At 46.6% G+C, this 15,538-nt stretch overlaps 1 protein-coding gene across 1 annotated transcript in view; it reads left to right on the top strand.

Moving 5' to 3' along the window:
- The first annotated feature begins 3,470 nt into the window (after window positions 1-3,470).
- LOC142590677 (uncharacterized) overlaps window positions 3,471-15,538 on the top strand; it is a 184,626-nt gene continuing 172,558 nt past the window's right edge. The window contains exons 1-2 of the mRNA XM_075703086.1: window positions 3,471-3,524; window positions 11,495-11,576. Of these exons, the coding sequence (XP_075559201.1) occupies window positions 11,504-11,576 (73 nt within the window). The 5' untranslated portion in view covers window positions 3,471-3,524; window positions 11,495-11,503. The remainder of the gene's footprint in view (window positions 3,525-11,494; window positions 11,577-15,538) is intronic.

The raw sequence follows: 15,538 nt of genomic DNA, 5'->3' as shown, positions 1-15,538 counted from the left end.
CGTTTTTCACAATGCATTGCCAAATGCGTACCAGGGTGACCTTCCAGACTATATAAGTGTTCCCTTAGTCTCGTGTTAATGCACCTCGAAGTGTGCCCTACGTACACATGACTACACGTCATAGGAATCTGATAAACAACGTTCTTCGCGCCATCAACAAATTGGTTCTTACGTGGATGTTTAACGCTACACTCTTTCTCTGCATCGTCCTTTCTTTCGAACTTATTTTTAACCTTAGAGCACACACTACCTATTTTGTTTTTTGCCGAAAACACCACTTTTACTTCGTAACTCCCAGCCACCCTTTTATGTATGTGTGAAAGGCCGTGAACATACGGAATCACTGAAACCTTGGAAGCTAAATCATTCTGCCTTTGATTCCTTGTGCATTGTTCTTTATCGTGTTTAAGTTTTTTCATTAGTCTAGCGCATGACGCCAAGCATCACAGCGAGCGGGTACCCAGGCTTTCTCAACGGATCAACTTGCTCAAGAAATGCAATGTTTACAGTGTGGCGACATGACTTTTCAACGCTGACCGGAAACACGAAATGACTATCCCATTTTTCACAAGCCTAGAATGGTTTGAGGCATAGTTCATTAGCGGGAGATTCGTTAAAAAATGAATCTCTTCCAAATAGGTCGACTCGCAGTTACGCTCCTGCTGTCCAAGTTGACGATAGTGGTATTCTCGGTATACGTGACCCGTCTCACCACAATGATAATAAAGCGGTCGTCGGTCGGGCGTGCGCCAAATGTCCGATTTACGTGTGACAGGGTAGTTGACTCGCAAGTAAAGAACAGCCTGTGCCGAATGCAGTGCAAAGTGGAGGGTGCCGGGAGCTAGCGGCGCTGATGCAAGGATCGAGTGCCTCAATGTGTCTCCGGAAGTCACACGCTAGAAATCGCTCGCAGCGGGTGGCGGTAAGGCCGATGTAGGGAAGCTGCACCTCAACGCGCCAGCGTAAGCCGTGCGCAGAAAGTCACTCGCCTGGAGTGCTTGTTAGGGGTGAGGTTGAAGTACCCCGTGTGCGTGCTGCCCTTCGTCGTGCACGATGCCGGAAATGTATTTGACTTCAGGCTGCTGCACCCGATGCAGCTGATGGAGCTCGTGGCGGACTACCGAACGTATTATTTTGCGGAGTACTTCAATGTCAGTCACGAAAGCTACCAGACCGATGGTCGTCGAAGCAACATTTACTTACCGGTCATGCTGGTTCGACCGCGGCTGCAGCGCCTTTTCCATAACAACTGCTCTTAGGAAATCGGTAGCCGTCCTCAGCGGACTACGAACAAGCGCACCGAAAAGCTGCTCTTTGACAACCCGCATCAAATGACGGAGCTTCTGGTCTATGGGCATGCTAGGATCGACTTGTCTGAAGAGGCGCGCCATGTCTTCCACGTACATAGTTACACTTTCTTTGGGCTTCTAAGCGCGCGAGTGGAGGGGCCGTTCTGCTCGATATCGACAATAGGGGCTCGAGTAGGTTTACAAGAATCGCCGGCGTAACTCGCGCCATGACGTCCAGACCTCTTCGCAGTTTTAGAACCGGGTGTGAGCACCGTCCCAGAGGCTGAAATACACGTTCCTTAATTTCGCTTTGTCGTCGCCCTCGTTGAAAGCTGCTACTCGCTCAAAGCGGTCCAGCTAGTTTTCTGTGTCTTCAAAAAGGTCGCCGTAGAAGGAACTTGAGACTCGCGGGTTCTGCAGCGTGTAATGAGTTGGTACTGTCGCTTCTATACCTTCCACCGCGGCCATTGTCCTGCCAGATGATGGTACGATCTCTAGGGCTAGTTCCCGAATCCGGCTGACACGGCGCACTGGTGTAAGCTCCGGTATGGCGCTGACGTTCTTGGTGCAAGTGGGGTTGAGCCAGTGTCTCTACCGTCGACTGAGTACATGAAAAACTGAAGCACCCGCACGTGGGACGGAGAGTCTTCGTCTGACTCTTCACTGGCGTCCGTCAAAGCAGGTGCTGGCGCATGACGCGTGCACTGGCGCTCGTTTTCTTCCCCTTTGCAATCCTGCAGCGCCTGTTGCAAGGTGTTGGTATTTATATTGTTACGGTGACGTGAAGGATGAAGTTGAATTGGACTAGAGGAAGACAAAGTCTGGCAGTTGCCTGAACGACATATACACCATTTGTAAATGTACATTATTTTACACTCGTGGGCCTGCTTTCTTCCTGCAACATCTTGGTGGAGGTGTGGGGTACAATCACGGAACTTCGCAGCGGACATCACCTACCTGCTGCCACAATGGCAAATCAACCCACACAAGCGGCAACGCCTCAGCAGCCCGTGCCAACGGTCATCCTCACTCATCCGCGGGACCCGGGGAATGGAATGGAGTTTATTCCGCAACAAGAAAATGTTACGAGGTGCACAGGTAAAGCTGTAAAAACAGCTTGAGGAGCCCTGAACCCCTATCACACGTGGAAGCATAAAAGCGTGCGGCTAAGGGAGTACAACCTACTAAGGGGAAAACACTTACAGGAGTTATAAAACTTCACTGTAACGGGGATTATACAGTAGTCAAATAGAAAATCATCGTATCACATCATTATACAAGCATTAAACGCAGTTTTGGTGTTGTACTAGATATGTCAAACTTATTTTCTTTTATTATGTGGTTTAGAAGTGTAGGCAATTGAAATTTTAACATTTGATTTCCGTAATTGGTCCCACATTTGGCGAAGTACCGCACTTCAGCATGGCGCACATTATAAGCAAGGAAGTTTTTCTCTAGCCTTGCCTGGTTTGTCATGGCATCATTATTTTTCAGCAAACCGTGTTTACATAAACGGCATAGCTTGTAATCATACATTGATGGAAGCTGAATGAAGTGGTGCTTCTTAAACAATTCTGCACTGTGGTAGCGATATAGGACTTTACAGGCTAGTCGTAGAGCACTTTTTTGCAAGACAGAAAGTTTGCTTATTTTTGAAGCTGTCCTTGTTGACCATAGAAGAAACGCGTAATTCAATAGAGAAGAAAATAAAGAGTTATATATGAGTATGTCAACAGAGGTACGAAGATAGTAACAGTGACGGCGCATAAGGCCGGTTGTAGTTCACGTTATCATCCCATGTCATGTTTTGTCAAAAATGCACGCCCAGTGTTTTGAAGCTTTTTACCACTTCAATTTTAGAGTTATTTAACGAAATGGTGGGTAACTGGACATTTTGTGGCACGGACAACGCCGACGTCGAGGACTGGCTTAAGATGTACGAGCGAGTGTGCGACAACAACAGGTGGGACCCAACAATGATGCTAGCAAACGTGATATTTTATCTGAGGGGAACTTCTAACAATGGTACGACACACGTGAAGCTGGCCTAACGAACTGGGATGTCCGCAAAGAAAGAATGCGAAACCTGGTTGACAGACCTGTCAGTCGTCAGCTGGCAGCAAAATAAGAAACGCCTGCCGCGCTCAGATCTCCACATACAGGATGTGCTGGCCCTCTGTCGCAAGGCTGATGACAACATGACCGAGGCAGACAAGACTGGTCACATACTGAAAGGTATTGCAGACGATGCCTTCCATCTCCTGATGTGTAAGGATTGCGCCACTGTGGATGCAATTATAAAGGAGTGCTGGCGCTTCGAACAAGCGAAAGGCCGCCACGTAGCTCAAACTTTCGACCGATTGCCCAATACCGCCGCGACATCTTCTTGGGAAGACCCGCCGCGGTTCATTCAGCCCAGAGGACCGGAAGAAATAACGTGCGCCGTTCGCCGTGAGCTTGAGGCCATGGCCCCGGCTCCCGTTTGTTCAGGCTGTCGGGAAAGCGTACCCGCTAGGAAAAATAGGAAATAGCAAGTTTGGGGCATTCGATACCTCTGCTCGGTCCACCATAAAAACACCTACCAGATTGCTCCGGCCGCTCGCTCCCAGACGGAAAGCTTTAGCCCACTCCATCGCAACCCGGCTGACTGGCGCAAAGCGGATAATAAACCCATCTCTTTTAATTATTCCGGTATTGGACACATCGCCTGTCATTGCCGCAACCACCGGTCGTCGCCTTCTTGTTGGTCGTCTTCGAGTCATCACCGCTATGTACCATACAATCGCACTTTCTCGCCCTATACGCCGACTAGGAACATCAGCGCCGACAGTGCTCCACCAAGATCCAGCCGCTCCCCATCTCAGCAAGGTCGTAGGTCCCGTTCGTCTCTCGTTCACCGCTCTTCGTACCGTTCTGCAACCGGTCGCTTCGCTTCGGGAAACTAGGCGGCGCAGCTCATGCGGGTAAAGCTGCAACTTCGACCCGGCCCAGAAATCCTCTGTCGACCCTGCCTACATGTGGAAACCTCCTGTACATTGAAGTTCATGGCGCTCCTGTTAGATATCTCGTTGATACAGGAGCGCAGCTTTCAGTTATGAGCGCTGCTCTCCGCCGAAGGCTCAAAAAGGCTCTGACAGCCGCCGTACCGTGCACTGCGCGAGTCGCCGATGGGAGTAGTTCACCTGTCCGTGGAATGTGCACAGCACGTGTGACCACTGGGGTCATTATACCGTTGTTCTTTTTATCGTCCTTGAACACTGTCCGCACGGCCTAATTCTCGGCCTCGACTTCCTTTCGAAACACTCTGCCCAAATAGACTGCTCCACAGGTGTTGTACAGCTGGACATGCCGCTTCCTGCCGACGCAACCACTTGTGCTTCACACCGCTTATGTTCTGCTGAGTTTGCAAGGCTGTCTCCACAGGCGGCTACAAATGTCCTCCCGATGCCCTGTCCACGTTGTGTCGCCGCTTACTGACGTGGTTTTGACGCGCAATATTAGTCTACCGAAAAGCTTAATCCGGATCCGCGAAAACTGCGCTGGCGTGCCTATCCTCAATGTTGGATTTTCGTCGCATGTGCTGCCCCACGGTATTGCCATAGCGCATATCACTCCTTTGGAAGAATTTCAGATTTCTTCTTTGACCTCTGAATCCTTCCTCAGTACCAACGGACCTTTGTCACCCACTACTTCGTACTCGACGCCTGCAGAAGATGTTTCTAAGATGATCGCCCCTGACCTTCCTTCCGAGCCAACAACAGCTCTTTGTCACCTCCTGTCATCTTATCGGGACATCTTTGATTTGGACGAACGTTCACTTGACCAGACATGTGTTGTCACTCATCGGATCAACACTGGTGACGCCAGCCCCATTCATAGGCGGCCATATCCTGTCTCCACAAATGAAAGGGCCATCGTACAGAAAGAGGCCTAGACAGGATGATGCACAAGGACATCATTGAACCTTCCACTAGCCCGTGGGCATCAGCGGTTCTCTTGGTAAAGAAAAAAGACAACTCGTGGCGCTTCTGAGTTGACTACGTCACCTCAACAGGATAACAAAGAAATACGTTTATTGATGACGCTCTTGACTGCCTTAACGGATCCCAATAGTTTTCATCAATTGACCTGCGCTCCGGCTATTGGCAGATTAGCGTTGATGAGACGGACCGCGAGAAAACCACTTTCGTCACACAGGACGGTCTGTATCAATTCAAAGTCATGCCGTTTAGATTGTGCAGTGCGCCAGCTACATTCGAGCGCATGATGGACTCTCTTTTGCGCGGCTTGAAATGGTCTACATGCCTCTGTTACCTCGACGATGTGATTGTGTTTTCGCCGAACTCTGAAAGCCACCTGCGGCGCCTCACAACCATACTGACAGCCCTCTCCGTGTTTCGCAGGGCTGGCCACCAGCTGAACTCTTTCAAGAGCCATTTCGGTCGCTGTGAAATTAACATGCTCGGCCATCTCGTAAACGCCGCCGGAATCCAACCTAATCCACAGAAAGCTCACGCCATGCGAAATTTTTCTGTACCTTGTTCAACAAACGATGTCCGTAGTTTTCTGGGCTTATCCTCTTATTTCCGGCGATTTGTGAAAACTTTTGCCGACATCGCTCACCCTCTCACTGACTTTATTAAGAAAGACGTCTCTTTCTCTTAAGGACCACTGCAGAAGAAAGCCTTCTGTGCCCTGATTGAGCGGCTTTCAACTTCCCCGATTCTGTCACGCTTTGACCCTTCTGCACCACTGAAGTACGAACTGACGGGAGTGGTCATGGCATTGGCGCTGTCCACGCTCAGCGTCAACAGGGCCACGACCGTGTGTCATTGCTTGCGCTAGCCACCTTCTTTCCACGCCCGACCGAAATTACTCCATTACTGAGAGAGAATGTCTCGCGCTCGTATGGGCGATCGCGACATTTCGATCGTACCTTTTCGGTCGGAGCGTCTGCGTCGCACCCGATCATAACGCTCTGTGCTGGCTCTCCTCTTTGAAGGACCCAGCTGGACGGCTTGCACGTTGGGTTACATATACAAGAACATACATCTTATATTATGTATAAGTCAGGGCGCCTGCATAAAGAGGCTGACTGCCTGTCCCGCAATACCGTGGATCAACCGGACGATACCGATGCAGACCGTGACATCAGTGTTCTATCCCTCTCCGACTTCCTCCATATTGGCGACGAGCAGCGCAAAGATCCTGTTGTTCGAACACTTATGGAACGCCTAAACTCCTCGCCCAATGTCTCTCCGTATGTTCACCTTTGGCGATGGAACTTTATACCGTCGTAGCGTTCGTCATGACTGCCCGGAGCTCCTTCTAGTGATTCCAAAGCACCTTCGACTCGCCGTGCTCCAGCAAATTCATGACGCTCCTACTGCTGGACATCTGGGCATCACTCGTACTTACGACTGCCTGCGGCGCCGCTTCTTCTGGCCCGGCATATATCGCTCGGCGTGCCGTTATGTCGCGCGACCTGTGTCAGTGCCGGAAGATGCCTGCTATGCCTCCCGCTGGTTTGCTTCAACCAATTGATATCCCTACAGAGCCCGTCTTCCGTGTGGGCCTCAACCTCCTTGGCCCCTAGAATAGATTGCTGTAGCAACTGACTATGCCACGAGATATGCCATCGCACGAGCGCTGCCAACCAGCTGCGCTACAGATGTCGCCGACTTCTTGCTATACGACGTCATCCTGCACCACGGCGCCCCTCGCCAGTTGCTGACAGATCGCGGCCGCTACTTTCTATCGAAGGTCGTCGATGATCTGCTCCGCTCCTGTTCTACAGAACGCCACATTGCTACCTCGTACCACCCTCAAACGAACGGCTTCACCGAGCGACTCAACCACACACTAACTGAAATGCTCGCCATGTACGTTTCCGACAATCACCACGACTGGGACGTCGCTGTACCATGCATCACTTTCGCATACAATCCGTCCCGTCACGACACTGCTGGATTTTCACCATTTTACCTTTTGTATGGCCGTGACCCCGCCTTGCCATTTGACACATTGCTACCTTCCGCAGTACAAGCACCCAGCACTGGTTACGCTCGCGATGCTATTTACTTATCCGCCCAGGCCCGAGATGTCGCCCGACATCACCTCACAGTCTCGCAAGCTTCTCAAAAACGACGCTACGAGCTTCGGCACCGAGACCACCATTTTTCACCTGGTTCCCTTGTCCTTCTCTGGACGCCTTCACGTCGCGTCGGCTTGTCGGATAAACTACTTTCACGTTATTCTGGTCCGTACCAGATCTTACGCCAACTGTCCGACGTGACATACGAGATCGCCCCAGTCGGTCAGCCTTCAGTGCCTCCCAACGTCACCAGTGATGTTGTTCACATCGCCAGGCTCAAGCCCTGTGTCCCCCCATTAAGTGATGCTCTATAACTTTCACCGGAACGTAGCTACTTCGTCGGGAGCGTGATGTTACGGTGAAGTGAAGGAAGTTGAATCGGACTAGAGGCAGACGCAGTCTGGAAGTTGCCTGAACGCCATATACACCATTTGTAAATATCCATTATGTTACACTCATGGGCCTGCTTTCTTCCTGCAACAATATAAATAAATAAATATATATATATATATATATATATATATATATATATATATATATATATATATATATGCGAGGCCTAGCAATCAAAACAGTTGAGCTTGAGAACCTTCTTACGGAGCACAATCCACATGTTGTCGTTATCACGGAGACTTGGGTTGCCCGCCAAAATTGCTGATTCTGAAATAGTCCCCCCTGGTTAACGGGCTATCCGCAAAGATCGGCACACGCGAGGCGGCGGTGTGGCTGTCATCGTTAAAGAAAGAATTGACGTCGTAAGATTCAAAGAGTGTCCTGAAACCCAAAGTATTTGGTGCAAGCTTAAACTCAATGGCGTTTCCTGCGTACTTGGAGCAGTATATAGACCCCCAATTGCCCCTCTAACATTTTTGAAATCAATCCAAGACTATCTGTGCTGTAATGTACCTGCCAGCGCGCGTTTAATAGTAGCGGGAGACTTTAATCTTCCGGGTATACAATGGGGCAGTCTTGAAAGTGGTTCTGCCGAAGTCACAAATTGTGACACCCTGTTTTACATCGCATGTAATCAAAACTTAACACACGTTGTGAATGAGATAACTAGAAGTGGACCACGAGAGAAACATTGCTGGACTTGGTGTTGAGAAATTAAATACTGAAGAAGGACTTTCAGACCACAAACTTGTTATACTTCTCGTAAGAAGTGGTCTCCTATGTAAAAATAAAAGGAAACAAATCTTCGTTAGAGATTTCAACAAGACTGACGACGTCAGCATTTTAGACAACTTAGAAAAGCAACTTTACTATTTCAAGATGCTTTGTTGGGTAACTTCGTTCATCGTATTTGGAAAAATTGAATGCGCTTTGTAGACGATCACAAGGAATTGCGCCTGTCCCTTCTTCCTTGTGATCGTCCAATTTTTCCATTTACTCTCTCGACGGATCGGATAACGTTGATAGCTTGCGGACGGAATTTAAAAGAATAATGAATTATTGTCTGGAAAAACTAGTACCTCAACGGAAAAAACAGTTAGAAAGCGTTACCCATGGGTAATCGAGAAATAATTCAGTTAAAACGCAAATTGAAACGCATGAAAGAAAAAACAACGTAAAAGAACAAGATGACATTTCACAAATATCATCTATTCTTAAGCTCAAATTAATTTCAGCAAAAGAAAAATATTTTTCTGGGACTTTACCTTCTTTTATCAAATGTTCACCACAACGTTTCTGGCGTCACATCGCTGCGAAGAAAGACTGCATTCAGTGCATAAATTTCAGAGGCCCACATCCTAACCGATCACACGGAAATTGCTGAAGTATGTTACGAGTTCTTTCACTCCGTATTCGTGCCTTCAGAAGTTCAAAGCGCTGACCTCTGCAGCGAAAGTATCCGCGAACAGGAAGGCATGCCAGATATCACTATATCCGAGCAAGGAATATTATCGCTTTATCTAGATATTGACACAAAAAGGTCTCTTAGTCCTAATAAAGTCCCAAATGAGTTTTTAAAACGTTATGCAGAATAGGTGTCTAAATAGATAAACATTATTTTCAGCTTGTCTCTGGATAAGCGAAAATTGCCCTCCGACTGGTTAAGAGCGAAAGTTATGCCTGTTCACAAAACCATAAACAAAAATTGTGTTGAGAACTACTGGCCAGTTTCAATCACGTCCACATGCTGCAAAATACTATAATATCGCAACTATACTATACTATACTATATACTATACTATAATATACTATATACTATACTATACTATACTATACTATACTATACTATACTATACTATAATATCGGCAAGTTTATTGATTACTTTGAGGGCCAAAATCTGCTTAATGCTAATCAGCATGGCTTTAGACGGAAATTGTCAACGATGACCCAGCTTGTAGAAACAGTCCACGAGTTAGCAAAAGCACTGAACGATAAAAATCTGGTACATGCAATTTGTGTTGATATTTCAAAAGCATTCGTTCGGATTCCACACATAGAACTTATAAGGAAACTAATGAATTTTGGAAATAATAGTACTATTGTCGCTTGGATTAAATCGTATCCTAAGTATAGAACGCAGTATGTGGAAATCAACAGCGCAAAATCCGGCATTCTGGGTGTTTCATCAAGTGTTCCCCAGTGCTCCGCGCTCAATCCCGTCGTATTTCTGTGTTATATCAACGATATTGCAGAGACACTTTTCTCGGGTGTTAAGGTTCGGTTATTCGCCGACGATTGCCTGCTTTAATCACATATAGCATCCAAAGAACGTCAAATTACGTTAAGCACAGCATTAAGTAGTGTCCATGACTGGTGCACGAAATGGAAAATGAAAATGAATCATAGCAAAATGTCATTTATAAGAATAACAAACAAAATTAAAGATAATTTTCCGTTTGAATACGAAATTTAAGGACACAAATTACAGAAAGTAAGCTACTTCAAGTATTAGGCTTAATGACAAGTGAAAATTTCAATTGGGATAGGCACATTCATAGCTTATGTAGTGCAGCCGAGCGAAAAGTGTGGACTTGGCACTGGAAACGAGGGCAGGCAAGACGACGGCGAAACTAACCGCCTATTTTACTCTTGTAAGACCAACTTTGGAATATGGCTGTATCGTGTGGGACCCCTATACGAAAACCCAGATAGCAAGGATTGAAAAAGTACAAAGAAGGGAAGCTAGACTTATTCTGCCTAAATATAAGCCCACGGATTCAGTCCCGGGGATGTTTTCAGAAGTTAACTTACCTCAACTGCTATAGCGGAGAAGAGTTGCTAGACTTAAGTACCTCTATTTTTTGCGGGGTGACTTCTTCAACATAAACGCCGGACTGTACATTACGCAGCGCTCGGCCCGAACATTGAGGAACAGTCACAACCAACAACTTACACCCTTCCAAACTCGGATCAACACATTTAAATAGTCATTCTTCCCACGAAAAATTGAAGAATGGAACTCGCTGCCACAGCACATAACGCAAACAGACTATGTCAGTTCGTTTGAAAAATCTATACACCTTTACCTTGACCTAACAAATTAACCACGACAGCTTGTTTGTAGCGAATCTCACCTACCTGGAAATATTGATGTTGCTGTGTGGGCTTTTACTATCGTATTTGTATTTTGTTGTGAGCCGCAGGTTGTGTACATTAATTTTATTTTGTATATACACGTCTACAAGGCTGGGATTTCCAATGAATTTTATGCATTGCAACAAATATTTTCCGCCTCGTAACGGCCCAGAAAATGGGCTAACAGTAATAATAAATGAAATGAAAGTGTGTGTGCGTGTGTGTGTGTGTGTGTGCGCGTGTGTGTGTGTTTCTGTGTGTGTTTGTGTCTGTGTGTACGTGCGTGTGTGTGTGTGTGTGTGTCTGTGTGCGTGCGCGCGTGCGTGTGTGTGTGTGTGTGTGTCTGTGTTTCTGCGTGTGCGTGTGTGTGTGAACAAGGTGGCGACCAATGATCTAGCGATGTGCTACCAGGGTTACTTGCGTTCTTGAACACAATTTTGGCGCAGACGGGCTCTTGACCATCACTCTACAACGTGAGAATACGAATGTTTGAGGAAAGTTTCCTTTCGTGAAACACAGTGTTTAACGGCCATGATGGAAGTTTCTGAACTTGTGCCTAATTTTCCAATCATTTACTTGCAGGTTGCTGCCATGGCGCTCGCTGCCTTCGCCGCGCTGACAGTCGCCGCCTCACTGCTTGTCAGTGCTGCCAAAGCTGACGCAGGTACGACCGTTACCGAGCGACTGCTGCAAATTTTTATCGAAAAGTGGGCATGGAATGGGTTGCATACCAGAAAAACGTTCAAATTCTGCATGTTATCATAGTTAACGTCTATCTTATGGCGTGCTTCTCTATGTTTAAATATCACGCGCAAAAATAAACTGAAAACGTTCTTGAATTTCTGCCCCAGGCAGACATTGCTTTCTATTGTATTAACCAAGACAGTCGCCTAACGCAATCAATTCTGTCTGATTCATAGGGAAACATGCAGAAATCCTGAAAGTTTTTGAAATAGCGCTGTACCAGTCGAAAAATGGGGGCATGGATGAGGGTTTTCTTTCTTGCGCTTAGTTTACCACGCTCTATAATAACATAGTGAAAGTACATATAAGCATTGAGGCCCGTTTCATAGACCCACGGGTCTGGACAACATTCATTTGGGCTAGATGGTGCATACTTGAAATAGGAAGGAACCGCGCCAACTAAGCGATCACGAGAGGGAGAACGACACAGGTCAAGCGCTTGTCCTATGTCGTTCTCGCTCTCGTGGTCGTCTTAGTTGGCGCTGTTCCTTCCTAATTCTGTTTCATAGAGATACTGCAACAATGAGGATTTGCATAATCATATTCTATATTCGGTATGGTGCGGTTGCATGAACAACTTTGGTCATATGGTGCAGAATCATCCAACCAATGTGCAAGTAACTTAACGTGTTCATTCAGCTTTACAGTCTTCATTTTCTAGATTTTACGGCCTGCGTACAGATTGTTTAGCAAGTTTAGCTCGCGTGAATACTTGTGTAAAAAGACCTGGCGCAGCAGCAACTGCTCAATGATTTGAACCTCAATCACCTCACCGATGAGCCGTCTCTATGGGAACCGAACGCACAAGCTTTCCATACCAACAGCAACCTCAAGCGAGCTGAATAATCATATCTTACAGGAACTTCACTATGCCTTCTCGTCAGCGTCGAATCGAGACAAGTGTTTTCACGCTTGGTATTATCCCGGGTGTTTCAGCGAACACTTTCAAATATTTTTAGAAGTTGCCTGCGGCAGATTGCGCAGTTGTAGTTCGTGAGTTGGTCTACCCGAGCAGGTGGACGTTACTTGCACAAGAAATTAAAAGGCACAATCTACTAAACAATAAAACTTTAATTAATACGTTTTCACTAATTAACTTATGGCACATATTGCAATTTGCAAATTCCAGCCGCAGAGTTCGCAACGAATTCTCAGGTTGACACCAGTTTCGATATATTAATTCCAAAACTTCGCGGATAAATGCATTGGCGTTCCAGTTACTTTCTTAAGAAAACGTCCTTTTATGCACTGAATTACAAAATTAGCTGGAACGCTGGCACCATGAGAAGCGTGCTAGCGGTCACTGGAGGGAAGACTGGCGCTAGTATCTATGGAAGCTGCAAACACAGCGGCTAAGCCTACGTGGGAATGGCCAATACACGAATTCGCCTACTTCAGGCGTCAAAAGCCTCTCAGACTCTGGATAGTTTATAACAATATATTACTTTATAAAGCCACCAATTTGCAGCAAGTAAGCATGTTCGGACTATTATTGCGTACTGCGGTCATTAATGTACGATTCCTTCGAAAGATAGACTACAAAAGTAGATAATATATCCACACGAACGTGAGTAGCCACCAGCGCGAAGGCTCCCTGCACTGGTAACCACGTATCCCACAGTGACCGAAGAATCACCGCCTGTACGAAACCCTTCGTCAGAGTGCAGCGCATGGGTCGCACCTGCACCGGATGGGACCAAACAGTCGGCGTCAATGAAGGTCCAAAGAATGGAATACGCAAATTTAGCTTGACGTTCACCACGGCGGGGTGCGAGCAGAGCTATGCAGCAGCAACGATACTTTATAAACGCGCAACGCTCGTGCCGGCTGGGAAAACCTGATGGCTGCCCCCCGGCAAACCCTAGGAGCACGGTACCTCCACTTCGTCGCTTGTGGAGGCAAGCAAACAAAACATTTCTGGAGCGGACGGTTTGCACATGCGTCGTAGATAGCAGGATACCACGACAATGCCGACGGCACAAGTCCGCCTGGAGCGTCCGCGTAATCGCTATCGCAATAACATAGCCACCTCAGCAGATGCTTGTGAGCTGAGACTGCGAACGCTGTGCTGCCGGATGCTGCAGTCGCAAGTTTCCTTTCTTGTCCTGTACATTACATATGTACATGCTGAATGACAAAGCTGACCGAAAATTAGGCGGATCCCAGGCATTGTGAGAATCGATGTGAGGGAAGCTTTCTGTGCTGTTTGCTTTGATTGACAATAACTAGCGGCGATATTGATGGCCAATTTTAAATTTTTCAGCATTTAGTGCAATGCCAGAGCGGTAAGTTGATGATAAACGTTACTTTGCATGCACCATTGCTGTTTGTCTGCGTAGTACACAGAAGACACAGCGAGACATGTTTATTTAGTTATTGTTTTGCGCCATTGTTCACAACTTCCCAGAAGATTGCCTCTGATAGCACTTTAATTGCATTATGGGACTGTGCGTGCCAAAACCGCGATCAGAGAATAAGGCACACCGACGTGGTGGACAACGGAACAATTTTGACCTCCTCGAGTTAATTAGCGACCACCCAAATCTAAGTATACGAGCGTTCTTGTACCTCGTCCCGTCGAAATGTGGCTCCCGCGGTCGGGATCGAACCCGTGACCTCGAGCATTGCCATAGCCCCAAGGCCACCACGGCGAGCCCATAAGTGTTGAATCAATGTTCGACGCTGCCTTATGATGAACGACAATATTATGGGCATCATAAAGGAGTGTGAAATAGAAGTCGGCGGTAACTCCGTTAGAAAAGATGCCTGTAAGCTATCGCAGGAGAAGAAAGATCGGATCAAGAAACGGCAATGTATGAAAGCCTCTAACTCTGCAGCTAGAATAGAACTGGCGGAACTTTCTAAGTTGATCAACAAGCGTAAGGCAGCTGACATAAGGAAGTATAATATGGATAGAAGTGAACGCGCTCTCAGGAACGGAGGAAGCCTAAAAGCAGTGAAGAAGATACTAGGAATTGGCAAGAATCAGATGTATGCGTTAAGAGACAAAGCCGGCAATATCATTACTAATATGGATGAGATAGTTAAAGTAACTGAGGAGTTCTATAGAGATTTATACAGTACCAGTGGCACCCACGACGATAATGGAAGAGATAATAGTCTAGAGAAATTTCAACTCCCTCAAGCATCGCCGGAAGAAGTAAAGAAAGCCTTGAAGCTATGCAAAGGGGGAAGGCAGCTGGGGAGGATCAGGTAACAGCAGATTTCTTGAAGGATGGTGGGCAGATTGTTCTAGAGAAACTGGCCACCTTGTATACGCAATGCCTCATGACCTCGAGCGTACAGGAAACTTGGAAGAACGCTAACATAATCCTAATATATAAGAAAGGGGACGCCAAAAAGTTGAAAAATTATAGACACGTCAGCTTACTGTCCGCTGCTTAAAAAGTATTTACTAATGTAATTGCAAATAGAATCAGGAACACTTTAGACTTCCGTCAACCAAAGGACCAGGCGGGATTCCGTAAAGGCTACTCAACTATTTACCATATTCACGTTATCAATCAGGTGATAAAGAAATGTGCGAAATATAACTAACCCTTATATATAGCTTTCATTGATTACGAGAAAGCGTTTGATTAAGTCAAAACCTCGGCAGTCGTGGAGGCATTACGGAATCACGGTGTAGACGAGTCGTATGTAAAAATACTGAAAGATATCTATAGCGGCTCCACAGCCACCATATTCCTCCATAAAGAAAGCATCAAAGCCTCAATAAAGAAAGACGTCAGGCAGGGAGATACGATATCTCCAATGCTATTCATAGCGTGTTTACAGGAAGTATTCAGAGACATGGAGTGGGACGAATTGGGGATAAGAGTTAATGGAAAATATCTTAGTAACTTGCGATTCGCTGGTGAT

The sequence above is a fragment of the Dermacentor variabilis genome, chromosome 8 (assembly GCF_050947875.1).
Source record: "Dermacentor variabilis isolate Ectoservices chromosome 8, ASM5094787v1, whole genome shotgun sequence".
Taxonomy (NCBI): Eukaryota; Metazoa; Arthropoda; class Arachnida; order Ixodida; family Ixodidae; genus Dermacentor; species Dermacentor variabilis.
This window is presented reverse-complemented; position numbering and strand designations above follow the sequence as displayed.